The 15,440-nt window shown below is 42.6% G+C and overlaps 1 protein-coding gene across 11 annotated transcripts in view; it reads right to left on the bottom strand.

The window, feature by feature from the left end:
• LOC150001756 (uncharacterized) overlaps positions 1-15,145 on the bottom strand; it is a 112,701-nt gene extending 97,556 nt beyond the window's left edge. For 3 of the 11 annotated variants that reach the window (XR_016512942.1, XR_016512941.1, XR_016512945.1), the window contains exons 1-6: positions 15,050-15,145; positions 12,583-12,787; positions 11,586-11,656; positions 11,152-11,202; positions 6,591-6,677; positions 1,095-1,232 (exon numbers count right to left, since the gene is read on the bottom strand). Coding sequence is in view for 4 of the 11 variants with exons in the window: in XM_090286744.1 (XP_090142870.1) it covers positions 11,152-11,202; positions 11,586-11,630 (96 nt within the window). In the remaining 7 variants the exon portion in view is untranslated. The remainder of the gene's footprint in view (positions 1-1,094; positions 1,233-6,590; positions 6,678-11,151; positions 11,203-11,585; positions 11,657-12,582; positions 12,788-15,049) is intronic. The other 8 variants (XM_090286744.1, XM_090286742.1, XR_016512947.1 and 5 more) reach the window with 6 other exon arrangements.
• Positions 15,146-15,440: the final 295 nt, after the last annotated feature.

Raw genomic sequence — 15,440 nt, 5'->3', positions numbered from 1 at the left:
TGAATTCTCAAGGGAGATTTTTAATTCCCCTCCATTTGCTGTCAAGGTTGAAATGATCAAGTCTCCATGCTGTACTTTATAGCACATGAGGTTTATTCTTGCTCATGCATAGCCTAACATTGTAGTCTGTTGCATTCCCAACCTTGGCGGAAGGGTCTAACATAAATTCCTCTTGGGCATGCCCTAGATTTATTCCCTATCTGCTGAGTCCCCTGCGACTATCAAAGAAGTTCAGAGTCTCCACACTTTGGCAGAAACCCTCTATGCAGAAGCTAGCTTTGTCATGAAATTAACTTATGAGATTCCTGCTTCTTTTTCTTTTCCTTTTTTTGACTTCTGAATATTTATTTAGGGAAGCTCAATGATACAGTTTTAAAATTTTGGTGTTTTTCAACTAGAAGATCATTTAGAATACCCAACCTGCTATATGAACAGAAACAACCATCTCACCCCATGGAGAGTGGGTCACCAGGGAATAAGGTCCCTTTGATTCTGGATCCATAGTGACCAGTGCCAGAACAAGTGGACCAGTATTTCTGGGGCCAGCTTGGGCTTTGCAAAGTCCTGCAAGAGCCAATGGCTAACAGGTCAGGCTTAGGAGGGTTTAAGTAATCCAGGATTGTGTAAGATGTTAGTATTACCTTTCTCTAAACAACCACTGCCACAGGAGAGCATCTCCTTATAGATGTGGTCTTACTAGTAAATGAAATAAAAAAGAAATGATAGTGTCAGAATATCACTATTTCTCAATGCACAATGAATTAGCAGTTTTAGACACTAAGATCAATGACCGCTAACATCATACAGTCAGAGGCTATGAGATAAAGAAGTCTCATCACCTAGCCCAGACCGGTGCAGCTCGGTTGGTTGGGCATTGCCCTGAAAAGCCAAAGGTTGCCAGTTTGATCCCCAGTCACATGTCTGGGTTGTGGTTCGTCCCTGGTCAGGGCATATACGAGAAGAACCCAATCAATGTTTCTCTCTCACATAGATGTTTCTCTCCTTCTCTTTCTCCCTTATTTCCACTCTCCCTAAAAATAAATAAATAAAATATTTTAAAAAAAAAGAAAGAAGAAAAAGGAAAGTCTCATTACCTAGCATCTTGCCCAAGGGTTCGAACCCAAGTGTGATCCAGTTTCCAATCTTCACAGAATGTGGAGGTCAGAGGAACACAAGAGGTGATATGCACACACAATCACAAGATCCAAACTGCAGGTCAAGTGTCCCAAACTCTGCAACCAATAAATTTTAAGGAAAAGAAAGGAAAATGGTGGGGAAACCAGTAGATTAAAAATGACTTGAGAGACACATCAAATCATTTTTACAAAGGGGGCCACTTTTAAGTAGAATGTCTAGAATTGCACACTTGAATGACCAACTTAATAGAAATAAAAGAAACATAAGGAAATAATTGCTATAGAAGAATAGTGGTTACTTTTGGGTAAGAAAGCAGTTGTGTTTGAATGCTCACACAAAGTGGATAGTCACCTTGTAATAATTCACTAAGGTACACCTTCATTTTGTACAATTTTCTTATCTGGTTAAATTTTATAATAAAAAAGATGAAAAGAGTGAGAATATTCATATCTCAAAATATTATCTCACTGAATAGTCCAATCCCGCACAAAACATTTGACATATCTCAGGGTTAGTCTCTAAGAAACCCAAGGAGACCTCATACCACTCTTTTACAAACATAGATGGAGATATACATAGGTCTTTTATACATGGGTGTATATATATGAGAGTACATACACATAGAATTAGTGACGACATTAAGTAAATTCAGTTTATTAACCATGAACTTCAAACAATAAAAATACAGAATAAAGGATGGAAAGAATTAAATTCCCCAACTTCTCCCTGCGACTCATATATGCTCTAATCTCTGGACACACTTGACTATTCCTCAATTTCAAACATGAGCCAAATACGATAGAGACCTTGTCCTGTTATTCCGTTTTTGGAATACTCACAGCCTACAGTATTTGTTGCTTTTGGAGACCCTCATTTCCTGATTTCTAGCTTAGTCTGAGCTCTCCTTCACCCCAACACTATCTGGTACTCTCTTCAGGGGATTTATCTTGATCTGCCTTATTTTATAATTACTTCCCCTCCTCCTGGATAATAAGATTATAATCTCACTGCAAAGAGAAACTGCATAACTCAATTTATAGGTTCCTTTAAGGATGAGCACATTATCTTGTACAGTATACTCATTACTAAACATTTTTTTAAAGTAGAAGAAATTTGTTTTGTCTTTCTTGGTTGATAATTAACTGCTTTCATTCATGCCTTTTTAACAATCGTGTTGCTCATTATATGGTAATAGAGCATTGACTTTACTTAGTATTCAGTTATAAGTCATAAAAGTCTGTATTTGCTTGTAAGTCTCTCTCTCTGTTATAGACCACGAAGAAGCATCAACAATTGGTCAAGAGCCCCAGAATGCTGTAAGGTAAACTCCAGTGGTGCTAGCAGCACCATTCCAGCAGAGGGCAGCAGAGAGCCAAGGGAAGGGCAGAAATCTGCCACAGGACTTCAGGACTTCAGGAGGCTGAGTCAGGAGGGGAGGTGGATGGGCCCTGGGAAATCTTCCATTTCAAGGCAAAATGTTTCCAAAGTTAGAGAACAAGCAGAGCTAGAATGCTCCACATGTCTCTTGAATCTTAAAGTGACCACAGTCGTGATGGGATCTGCACCTGTTCGAAGTTCAGACTACTGGGGGTGAGGGTCTGTGGTAGGGACGGGTCAAAGGGCTTCATTTTCTATATGAAACATCCAGAAGCAACCTTCCTCCTGACTCAGAATCAGCCTCCTAGAAAGCTACCTTCCTTCTGAATACTGCTTCTGAAGAACTCCAGCAAGGAAGAGCTTCCCCTCTGTTCTGAGAAAGGGGTCAGTTTTTGAAGGAACCTTGTTTTCTGCTGTGGACTGCTCTATGCCTTACCTAATTCTACTCAGCAGGTTCTTTCTATTTAAGGCTGATCCACTCAGGATTGCAAAAAGACCATCTTTATTTCAGGCTTAAATAACACATGTTAGCACAAATTTGATTCCAAACTTTAAGAAGCACATGTTTAAAAAGGAAATTCTGCAATAGTTTTATTCTAAGCATTTGTCTTACAGGAAGCCCAGCTCTGATCATTGGCTGGGGTGGGGTGGGGGGGGTCTCACTGCTCCAGGATCTTCTCCCCCAAGAAGGGAACAAGTGCAACGCCAGGCATGTCTGTGACTTTAATGACTGTCAAAGAACACCAATGAGCCTAACCGTACAGGATTAGAAAGAAACATTGGAGATGATATGTGAGAACCTTCTGTTTGTGGAGAGCAGGACCAATAAAATGGCACTGGTCAAATCAAGATAGCATAAAGTATATAAAACAAAGTGAAGTGACTCATGTCAACCATCATGGCTATTAGTCAGCCATGACATTGTGGTCAGGAGGGAAACTACCTAAGTCAGAGCAGACACATCTAGCAAGGAGACACACCTAAGATATCTGCACATGTGACCAGAACAGCCATGTCTACAGAGCAGGACCACACATAGATAGGCTCCTGGGGATTTTCCCCACTTGCCATCAGGGGTGCCAAGCAGAACAGCCACATATCACCCATTGGCTCCTGGGAAAATTCCCCACTTGGCATCAGGGGTGCCAAGACATTTATCAAAAGACCCAGAAGGGTGGAATACACCACTTTCAAGGTATAACTGAGGCAGGTTTCAGTCCACTGCTGAGACAGCTGAGCTCCAACACCAGAGTCCTGCTCCATGCCACGCTGATCTCCCTTGGCATCAGCCATCAGAGGCTCTCCCCTCCTGGACTCAGGACTTCATCTACCCTACTGCCCACCTGGCTCAAGAGATCCTTCTTTGTAAGACGCTAATGACTCCCTTGCCCACTGTACTGTCTTCTGGGCCTGCAGACTGAGACTCTGGGACTGGGTTCATTATTCCCCATTGATTATTCTGTGTGTGTGTTATATTTCTCTTAGCTTGTCAGAGTGTAAGTAGAATATTAACGTATGTTGATGTTCTACTTTGAGTGAACCTGCCTTCAATAAAAGCTGAGTGAATAGCACAGTTACTGTGTGTAACTCTTGTCTATTCCTTAGTGCCAGGCTGCTCAGCAGGCAGCTTAGCCAAGCAGCTGCCTGGCTGACTTACATGAAAGACTATATCACAAACATATGCTTGTGACATTGTTCTTGTGCTAGCTTCCCATGGATTGTCTGTATAGAGACCATTGTGCACTGCTAACCAGCTGACAGATGTCAGTCCAGCATGGATCTGCTGCACTGATCCCCAAAGGTGAACTGGAGGTGATCCAGGCTGGCCAACTGCAGCTGAAGAACTATCTTGTTGAGCAGACTCTTCCCATGGGGCTGATTACAGTACCTTTGTTTTTCCAATTTTTCAAATATCCACCTTGATCCTGAAATCCCTGGAGCACTTATAAATTAGGGATTTTGCTGCAGAAAGCAGAACTTTTACACTATGTGAGACTGCTTGCTGCCTTCCTAGGGCTTAGTCTCTCCTTCTCTAGTAATGGAATTCTGGCAATGTGCCAATTATTTATTTATATAAATAAATATCTATTTAAACATTTAACTATATAGGTTTATTTACTTATAAATCAATTAACTAACTATAGTCTGAGCTTCTTGTACAAATTAGGTGTCACCAAATATGAGGGCAAGCCTTGGGGTGAGGCTTCTTGGAAAGCACGACCCTCCTTTGCCCAACCAATTGCAGCTGAAACAGGGAAACAAGGATTGCAGGCCCAGCAATGGTACTGCAAGCTCAGGGAAGCTCCAAGAGTGGCAGAGCAGAGACCAGAAGGAGCCTGGACACTAATGACCTTCTGGAGCCACAATACCAGCTCCAGACTCCTCCCTCTGATCCCTAAGCCACTGACCTCCATGATAAACTGCAGAGGGCAACCCTCTGCTCTATAAACATCACTGCCGGATAATGAGGAGAATTAGAAGAAGAGGTATAGTGACTTTCAGGATGTATCCTGACTCATGAGGTAGTCAGGAGAGGTGAAGACCCTCCCTGGAGACTCCTGTGACAGCAAATCTTGCCCTGACTAAATATGGCAGCCGAAAGAATGTAAACAATATGGGGAAACTGGCAAATGTAGTTCATTGTGGGAGAATTAGGAGATGAGGTCACATAGGAATTTCTGGGTCAGGACTTAAAAGGACAGGCGGGCAGCCTTGAGAAGAGGAGGAGTATGTTGTAGCAGCCATATGAGAAGTGCCATGATATAGGAGTGATACACAAGCAGTTATGCAGTTTATAGTCATGATTCAGCCATGCGGCTTGGCTAGTAAGAAAGCAGGCATGCTGCTGCTTTGGTTATGCCCACTCTAGCTGATTCCAAAGCCACCAAGAGACTCTGCCTTGCACATCCAGACTCAGTCTGGACTCTTGGAACTCAGAACATATGGAAAGGACACCCTCTTAGGACTTGTACCTTTCCTGGACATCACCATGATCCAGTGTAACACAGCACATGTTTCCTGGACTATTATATGGAGGCTGAGGACATGCCACAGACCCTGAAGGAGGGAGCTGACAGATAAGGAAATGGGGAACTAATGGGCTTGATTTTGGCTTATAGCCTTCTGGAGAGCAAGGGAAGTACTGGGTCTTGTGGGAAAACAGGGCTCTGAGCAGGAGTGCTCCCAGACCCCCCAAAGTTGGAATATTGTAAATAAAGACCTGTTACTCTCAACAGTAATTGTTGGGTCTTACACCAACCAAGATGCCACGTGAATGGGCCCTGGTTTGTTCAGTTACACCACAAGCATCTTTCCATTTCAGTGGAACAGGTACAGCCATTTCCTGCCCAGCTCCATCCAGGTACTGAACCTACAACAGTTTCTCCCGTGGTGCCACCACCTCCCTCTGTTTCTAGAAGGGCTTTTGAGGTAGTGGTGGACTTCAGAGAATGGCCCTGAGGCCAAAACAGCCAAAGTCACTTCTCTGCACTGTTATCAACTGGCATAGCTTGGGGCAACGATAAGTTGAATGGCTGTCTTTGGACATGAAGGTTTTTCTGGCTAACACCAACACCCCTACAGTTACCCCAACCCAGCCTTCAACCATCCCAGGATCACATCTCTCCATTCCTCACCTCACTCAATGCACTGTAGGGGTGCCTACCTCTCTAGTTGTTTTCCAGTCTCTTAGAGGTATAATCTCATTGCTTCATTCCACTGGGCTCTTTCATTTTGGTTCCCCAATAAACTGAACATAAATTGTATGTTTCTCCCTACCATATATAGCAGCCCTAATAATGCCAACTCTCCTTGTAGCTGCACATACACCCCTCAGCTTAAAGCCGCACATACACCCCTCAGCTGGGAAAGGTCTCCAAGGCAGTAAATATCCACTAGACCAATAAGCAGGAAAGGGCTTATCAGAAACTGCTGTTCAACAGGTCTAGAATAGGACCCTGGGGCATGACCCTGACCCTCTCCACTTATAATTTCTATGGTAAACATTAGGTTCAAAGAATTTAAGGAGTTGGTATATTAGTTAATTTCCAGCCAAGGATATAAACCAACTATTTTACCTTCAGACTGCTGAGGGGCAGATGATGACATTAGGAACCCCCTGCAGATGCATGTGCAGAGTCTCCAGCAAGTAAAGCCCTCTGAACCTTAGAAATGCAAAAGAAATGTTATTATGCCATTCTTTTAGATGAGTCTCAAAGCTCTTGGAAAGGAGAAGAGTTCTTCTTAAGAATAAGAATAGCTAACATTTATCAAGCTCTTATTCTATGCCAGCTCCTTTTCACATATTATCACATTTAATCTTCACAAACACCCATGATGTAGATACTATTATTATTTTTTATGATTTCATTTATTTATTTTTAGAGAGAGGGGAAGAGAGGGAAAGAAACATTGATGTGATAGAGGAATGTTAATTGGTTGCCTCTCATATGCACCCCAACTGGGATTGAACCCACAACCCAGGCATGTGTACTGACTGGGAATCGAACAGGCAGCCTTTCTTCACTTTGCGGAATGACACTCAACCAACTGAGCCACACTGTTCAGGGCTGTAGATACTATTATTCCATTTTACTGATGAGAAAAATTGAACCCAGGAGGTTCACTAATGTGCCCAGGGTCACATGGCTAGTAGTTGGTATACCTGGGAGTTGAATGAAAAATATGACTCCAGAGCTCATTCTCTTTCTAGGGTGAAGTCCCAGGAAGAGGGCTGATCTCTCAGTCAGCAACCCATTTCCAAAGATCAGATGATTTGTCTAGAAAAGGCCACAAGCGATTTCAGATTTAATTGCTACACTTCAGCCTGTTCCAAAAAGCAGTTTAAATATGGGAATTCCATTGGGTTTGCATGAATTCAAATCAGATTTTTCTTTAAGCCATGGATCAGAAAGTCCCTGAAAAGGACCATCTGGGAACTTAGGTAAGTAACTGCTAAGAACATAGCTCAGGAAAGAATAATAACTCCATGCTTCCAAAAAGGAAGCTCCAGGTTTGAGTGAGTTCTTATGTAAAATGTCAATCTTAATCAAGTCATTCTTTTTTTAAAAAAGATTTTATTTATTATTTTTAGAGAAAGAGAGGAAGAGAAACATTGACTTGAGAGGGAAACACTGATTGGTTGCCTCTCATGTCAATGTTTGGGCTAGGGTTGCCTAGCCTTGACTAGAACTGAATACGCAACCCAAACACATGCCCTGTCTAGGAATTGAACCAGTGACCTTTTACTTTGCAGAATGACACCCAGCCAACTGAGCCACACTGGTCAGGACAGCCAAGTCATTCTTGAAGTAATACAGAGAAAGAACTTGCACAGTCAGATGTCAAGGCTTATTATAAAGCTATAGTAACTAAGAAAAAATGTGTGTGTGTGTGTGTGTGTGTGTGTGCACGCGCGCGCGCACGTTGACGCGCGCAAAAATAGAAAAATAACCAATGGAGAGAATGGAGATCTCCCAAACAGATCCATACACAGAGGCAACCTTTTCTTACAGTGACGGTAGCACTGTGGGGCCAAAGAAAGGAGCATCTTTTTAATAAATGCTATTGTAGGGAGGAAATGAAACTGAGCTTGTACCTCACACCATACACAAAATCTCCTCCAGGAGTGCTCTAGATCAAATTATGAAAGGCAACTGATGAGATAACCTATGTCTTTTTGACTCCAGTTTAGGAAAGATTCCTTAGACAAATCACAGAAATAGTGATAAACTGGACATTAAAGAACTTCACCTTACGAAATGACATCCTTGCCCTGACTGGTGTGGCTCATTTGGTAGGGCATCATCCTGCAAAGCAAAAGATCGCCAGTTCCATTCCCAGTCAGGGCACATGCTGAGGTTGTGGGTTGGGTCCCTGGCTGGGGCACCTATGAGAGGCAATCAATCAATGTTTCTCTTTCTCATCAGTATTTCCCTCTTTCTCCCTCCCTTACCCTCACTTTAAAATAAATAAGTTTGGGTTTTTTTAAGAAAATAAATCCTTACAAAAGTAAAAGGACAAACCATAGAATGGAATAAAATATTTTCAACACATTTATAGAATTAACTTCCACTGATCAGTAAGAAAAGGAGAGACAATAAGAGTAGGAAAATAGTCAAGAGGCTTGAATAGGCACATCACAAGAGATGAAATCTAAGCGGCCAACAAATACAGCGAGGGCAAAAGTAGGTTTACAGTTGTTCCTAGGAAAATACTACAATAATTAATAAACAATAATACAAGAATAAACTCTATGTTTCATGTACTCATAATTATAAACTTACTTTTCCCCACCCCACATATGAAAAGATGCTCAATGTCAGAAATTGAACACATGTGAATTAAAACAATGAGACTAATCTAATCAAGTCTTCAAACCTAACTTCCAGTTTATAGAGGACAGGGAAGATACCAAGAGGAAATATCAAACAACTGTAATATGTGAGGTTTCTTCAAGACTACCGGCCTACTCTCTTTTAAAGGTCAGTGTCATAAAAACAAAAGAGACTAAAGATATAATAACCAAATGAGCAGCACAGACTTTGAGTGGATCCTGATTAAAAAAAAAAAAACTAGCTACAAAAGACATTTTCAAGTCAACTCAAGAAATCTGAATATGGACTAAATATTGCATGATTTTAAGTAATTGTTGTTAATTTTCTTGGTTATTGTGACTAAATAGTAAAATATCTCTCTTAGAAGAGTTGTGTCAAAGTATTTAAGAATGAGCGTCATCTGACTACTGTTTTCATACAATTCATACCCACAAAACAGATAAATGTAGATTAAAGAGCAAACATGCCAAAATGTTAATAATTATTGACTTACTAGTAGATATGTGGATGTTCTCTGTATTATTCTTTTTATGTTTTACATTTTTAATAAAAATTAGGTTTATCTATAATACATATTAGGTTAAAATCTCTCTCTGACACACACACACACACACAAACACAATTATATTTTAATGCACACCAACAAAAAAACTAATCTTCCAAAGACTAGTATTATTAAGTATTGGTGAGGAAGTGAAGCACTGAGACCTCTCATACACAGCTGGTGGGAGCACAAATTACAGAATCACTTTGACATCATCTAGTAAAGTTGAAGGAAAATATCTCATGTTTTCTACCCTACTTAAATGTTTGTACTTGAGTACAAGGAGACATGGATGAAAATACCCAGAGAAGATGTGTGCCCCAAATTAAAATCCCCTAATTAAATTAATAACAGTTAAACCTCACAATTAAGTGAATTTGTAAAGACCTGCTGATTACTCATATACTGTAATAAAATGCTATACAACAGTACAATGAATTAACTACAGCTGTGTGCAATATGAATACCTCTTACAAACATGTTGGTAAAAGTAGCCAGACATGAAAAACACATACTGTATGGATCCATTTCTATAAATTTCAATATCAGATCAATTCAAGCAATAGTGTCAATGGATACATATTTATGTAGTAAAATTTTAAAGAAAAGCAAAAAAGTGAATGGCCATAGAAGTAGGGAGAGTAGTTACCTCTGAAAAGGGGAACTACAGTTGAGAAGGGATATGCAGGAGGGCTCCAGAGGCTAGCAGTGCTGTATTTCTTAAGTTGATATGAGGTTTACTTTATATGCAAAATTAAACTACTTTATGTTTAGTATACTTTTCTATATGTGTTGTAGCTTGCAATAAAGAGTATTAAAATGGAAAAAAAAAACTGTCTACAGATAAAATACACATCTGGCCTAATATCCCTCAGTGGTATGGGGCAAGACTCCTTTGCACCATGTTTGCTGGAGGAAAAGGGCCTTTGAAATGAAACAGCAGGTTGCTAGGACTCTGCCAGGGGAGCCTTTCTGGATTTACACCAGCCTTGCTGCAGAGAGTTTGGTCAGTCGTCACCAGACTTTGAGGTGTGGTGTCCACAAAATAAACTAAATTATTTATTTATTTTTGGAAATATGTCCATGCTACCAGAGGTAATTCTTGTTCCCCCAGCCTGTATGCTCAGTGAGGGAGGGTGAATATCTTCCATACTTGTTCTGTATTTGTATACCCAAAGCCTACAGCCCAAGGCAGAACATCACAACACTGAGGGGCAGGGCTGCTCAGAGCACCGTGGTCCTGCCTTGATATTGGGCCTTGGGGGTGGAGGGGCTGGCTCAGGGGCACAGAATGAAATAACATTTGGACTTCAAACCCAGGCCAGATGCATCATCCTGTGCTCCTAGAAGGAAAGCTTCTCTCCTATTTCTGTTCACGTGGAGCTTTTCCTTAATATTTTCACTCATCAGTAAGAAATTTCATTCAGCTATGAGTAATCAAAATCAATGGAACAGGTGAAGTTTTCCTTTGCTCTCATCCAACAATAAATCTCTGAGGTAAGTGGTTGCTGGTGTTGGATCTGTGATAGGGGGCAGGGGAGGTGGGCTCGAGACCTCTGCGACCGTCTAGGCCTTTTCCTCACGGCCCCGAACCTGGGCTAGCATTAGGATATGTGGCACCTTTGTGAAAAAGACAAAAGGCACCCTTCTGAGCAGATGAAGTACAATAGGATTCATCCAACCCCTGGGTGATCAATTTACCGAAGGACACGCCCACCAACAACTTCTGAGTGTTTCAGCTGTCTCCACCATACTCACCAGTGTTTGTCTGAACATCTCATATGAACTTCGGGAGTTGTTTACATAGTGCTGAAATATGAATGATATAAAATCGAGAACCTGAGTCCTAAAGTAAAAATGACTACCACCTCAAACCCACACTGATTGCTGAAAATTAGTTAGAGGTCCATCTAGTGGCAAAACCTAGGCAATGCATTGGATGGGCTCAAAGTGTTTACCCTCCAGCTGCGTGAGTGGAGAGGAGGGTATTGCAACTCCCTTGCAGAGACGTGACCTGAGCTGTTCAGACACAAGTTCAATGCCATGGCAGCTTCAGTGCCTGTGGACATATACCCTAAGCCATGCAGTCCCAAGCTACAAAAATCTGAGTTTCACTGTGGCATCCACTTTTATGCTTTGATCAGCTTGCTTTCAGAATCACGGGGGAAACTTCACTTAGACCCCCCACATACTTCCCTCATCCACAGGAAAAACATCATGAGGGGAGTAGTTTTCATTGCATCCAAGTGGAGATGAAGGCTGACTTCAGGGAGGGAGAGCATGAAGCAGGTCAGCATTTCAATCAGTTTTCACATTTATGACTCACAGCACCCAAAGCCATAACAGTAAGGGATCTGAGTAGAGCAGGCACAGCAACTACACTTATTAAATATGAATCAAACCACTACATTTATAGCTGCCAAATCATTGTCTACACAACTGGCAAAATTGGGGACATGCATAATTTTTTTCTTTCCTAGATCCACATCAGTCCTTAAAAAGGACTTTAGAGGAGCCCTGTTTGGGTCCATTTCCAGAAACCAAATGTGGCCTCCTTGATTAGATTTTACCCTACTTTCAAGCTAATTAGTTAGCCTATTGCTGGTTTTTGCATGCTGCCAGAAGACAAGGAATGGGCCAAAAACAAGAGACTTCATTACCCACAGCACAATGCCCAGCATGACCATCAGCATCTCTGCATTGGTCTTCCTCACCCTAGTGTCTCATGGGAGCAGCCAGGTGGCACAACCCAGAGGGATACCACTCAGGCCATGTGTGTGCACCACAGCCAGGGAACCCCAGCTTGGGGAATCCACCACATTTATAGCAAATAAGCCTGCTCTTTGTCCAGAGGAGACAGTTGTATAAATAACCCTGAGAAATGGCCGAGATGATGGAGCAGCAGGGTTTTGCATTCTTGGAACACAGCACAGGACACACGAGAGCCCATGAAGCCCAGGGAGGACTCTGTCTCCCAAGTGACTAACTCTGTGTCTGGAAAAGCAGAGCCACATGATTAACAGCCCCACCAGAAGCTCATGGAATAGAAAAAAGCAATTCCCAAAAGAGAGGTGCAGGAATAAACAAAGTGATAACAACAACAGAAGCACCTCCTGACCAGCCTGAAGTTAATTGGAGTTGGATATTATCCCAACCCATGTACTCACGGGTACACACAGCATATCCTACCAGGAATGGAGCATCCACCATTTTCTTTTGTCCTGCTCTGTCTCTGTCCAGGAAGACCCTCTGCCAGGCTTTTGGCTCCTGCTGAGCTGTGGAAATGTGCCTCCTGCTGCTTCCGTGGGGCCACAGAGGAGCAGCTGGTTCCAAATATGAGATGCCCAACACACGCGTGTCTTCTTAGAATGAGTTCTGAAGTCACATCTCCCCCCTGCAACCAGAAAAGAGGGAGCAGCTGCCTTTTTGTGTTACAGTCCATTAGACCTGACCCAAACACTATTCTTAGTATCCAGGTGACTGTGGCTTCCAAGGAGCAGATTTTGCCAGTTTACTCCCTTTTCTTGGGCACCCCCTCCCTCCCTAAATTGAATGCAGATGTGTGGCATGGCGAGGGGCCAGGGGGAAGGCCAAGAGGCGGAAGGGGACAGACCTCTATGAGGGCCCGCTTCCCTGAGGAGTTTTTTGCCAGGGAGATTTCCCAGCCCCTGTATAAGGACTCAGGCTGGCACCTAATAGTTTGTGAGAATGGCCCACACCTGAAAGGGGTGGACTTTAATTAGGCTCAAATTCAGCCACCTCAGTATATATAAACATTTTTAGTATTTCAGAATATGATCACCCTCCTCATTCTGCTTTCCTTTGTCTTTACGTCCTCTATCAGTTCTAACTCCTTTTCTCCTTTCCCACATCCAATAGACGTACCCAAAGAGGAAGGGATAAGGGAGTTGTTAGTTGTGAATTGTCAGGACTGGTGGAAACAAACCATTTTAGTTCCCAATTGTCACCTCAAATCTTCAATTAAAAAATTTTTTTTCTTGAGAAATTCAAGTATTTCAGCACAGATACCCAGGGCTCCCTTGGTGACAGGCAATGTCTTTGAGCCCACTAGTGGGGAGGCCTCTGTGCCATGGGTATAAGCCATGTTGAGAAGCAAGCACCTCCACCGGGAGGCAGGTAGTAGAGCCTCTGTGGATGGAGCAGACACTGCTGACTATACTGAGCAGGACATGGACTTTAGGTGACCAGCTTTATCTACACTCACTTCCCTATGTCCTTGTGATCCATGGATTAGATTTCTAAGAAAGCTAGCAAAGATTGAGTACTCACAGAAGAAAGCAAGGCCAACTAAGCTTGGCCTCATTAGCAGAGGCAGATTTAATGGCAGGCGTACCAGACACACTGGGCATGCGCCCTGGGCCCTGACTTCTGAAGGGTCCCACAAAACCCAACTTTACACTTTTTTCTAATGACACCAAGTTTGGTTTCATATGTGCAATTTTAATTACGTACAAGTTGTAAACTTGCGGGGTCCTTCAGAAGTCGGGGCCCAGGGCACGCTCCCAGTGCACCCGCCGTTAAATCCACCTCTGCTCATTAGCACAATGAGCTATTCTCCCAACTCTAGCCTAACGCTAGAGCAGGAATGGCAAACAAGCTTCACATTTTATTATCAACGCACAGGGATCTATACTAACTGCCTACAGCAGGGGTCCACTTTCTTGCATTTCTGTAAAAAGTCAAAATAATAAGAATCTGAGGCTTTGGGACTATATGATCTCTGAGATAGTTACTCAGCTCTGCCACTGGAATACAAAAGCAGCGAAAGACAATACATAAAAAAGTAACCGTGTCCCAATAAAGCTTTATAGAAATATGTGGCAAGCTGTATACGGCCTTCAAGCCATAGTTTCTGCCGCCACCCCCCACCCCCAACACACACACCTGGAGACCACAGTATTGTAATGGAGCTTGAGGATGCCTCCAGACCTGGGAGAAGTGTTTAGTCAATTAACCTGTCTGCACAGGTGCTATAAGCAGAAAAGTTTCTAGATCAGTGGTCCACAAAGTGGGCTGTGCCTATCCCAGTTGTGTACAACATGGTCCATTGAGATATGTGGGGAAAAAAAGAATTTCTATTTATTTCCATTTTATCTGTTTTCATTTTAGGCTATTGATCATATCTACCCCACCATGGGCCCATGGAATCTGGTGAGTCAGTTCTTCTATATAATATGCTAATCAGAAATAAGGCTCACAAACCTCTGAAGAGGATGTCACAGCAGATGGTACCGTGGAGTGGCAATATCTGCACATTGCCTCTCCCTGCAGATCTGGTCTGGTGCCTTTTTAATTCCACAAAGGTACTGCACAGGTTGGCAATAGCCACTAGTAGGTAAAGAATGGAAAAGAAATAAAATGCACAGTACAAATAGATTCAAACCCTTCTAGAGGCATGGAAACAAGGAACAGACTGACAGTAACCAGAGGGGAGTGGGGAGGGGGAGATAGGGGAAAGAAAGGAAATGGTCTAGACAGTCAAGTAACTAGTATAAATGACCCATGGACATGGACAGCAGCATGGGAATTGACTGTGGTAGTGGGGGGTGTGGACGGGGCCATGAAGAGCAACAGAGGAAAAAATGAGACAACTGTAGTAGAACACCAGTAAAAAAAGATATTAAAAAAAAACAACCTTTTGGGGCAGAGATGTCTTGTGCACACCGTATATAATGTGGGGAGACTTTCCACACGGAGCCAGCGTTTGAGTGCTGAATCCTTAGCACAGACCTGTAAGAGTAAGGGCCAGAGCTGATGGTCTACCCTCAGTCACCTCTCCTTATGGAGGTGAAGGGGCAAAGGGACAGAAATTACTTCTTTCCCCATCCCGGCTGCTCTCCCTTTAACACAGAGAAGAGGAGCTGGAAGAGGCAATCAGAGCTGTCACATCAACCCACACAAAAGCTAGTGATGAAGTAAGACTCTCCTGAGACAAGAGCCAGTTGTTTTGTGGCTTTCCAGTATCCATTTCCCTTTTTCCTGGTAACAGCTCCCCACTTTCCCTATGGGAAATAAGCTCTGCCACA

The sequence above is a fragment of the Furipterus horrens genome, unplaced genomic scaffold (assembly GCF_987537825.1).
Source record: "Furipterus horrens unplaced genomic scaffold, mFurHor1.1.pri manual_scaffold_9, whole genome shotgun sequence".
Classification (NCBI taxonomy): domain Eukaryota; kingdom Metazoa; phylum Chordata; class Mammalia; order Chiroptera; family Furipteridae; genus Furipterus; species Furipterus horrens.
The sequence above is the reverse complement of the archived record's forward strand: the minus strand, read 5'-3'. Positions and strand labels throughout refer to the sequence as shown.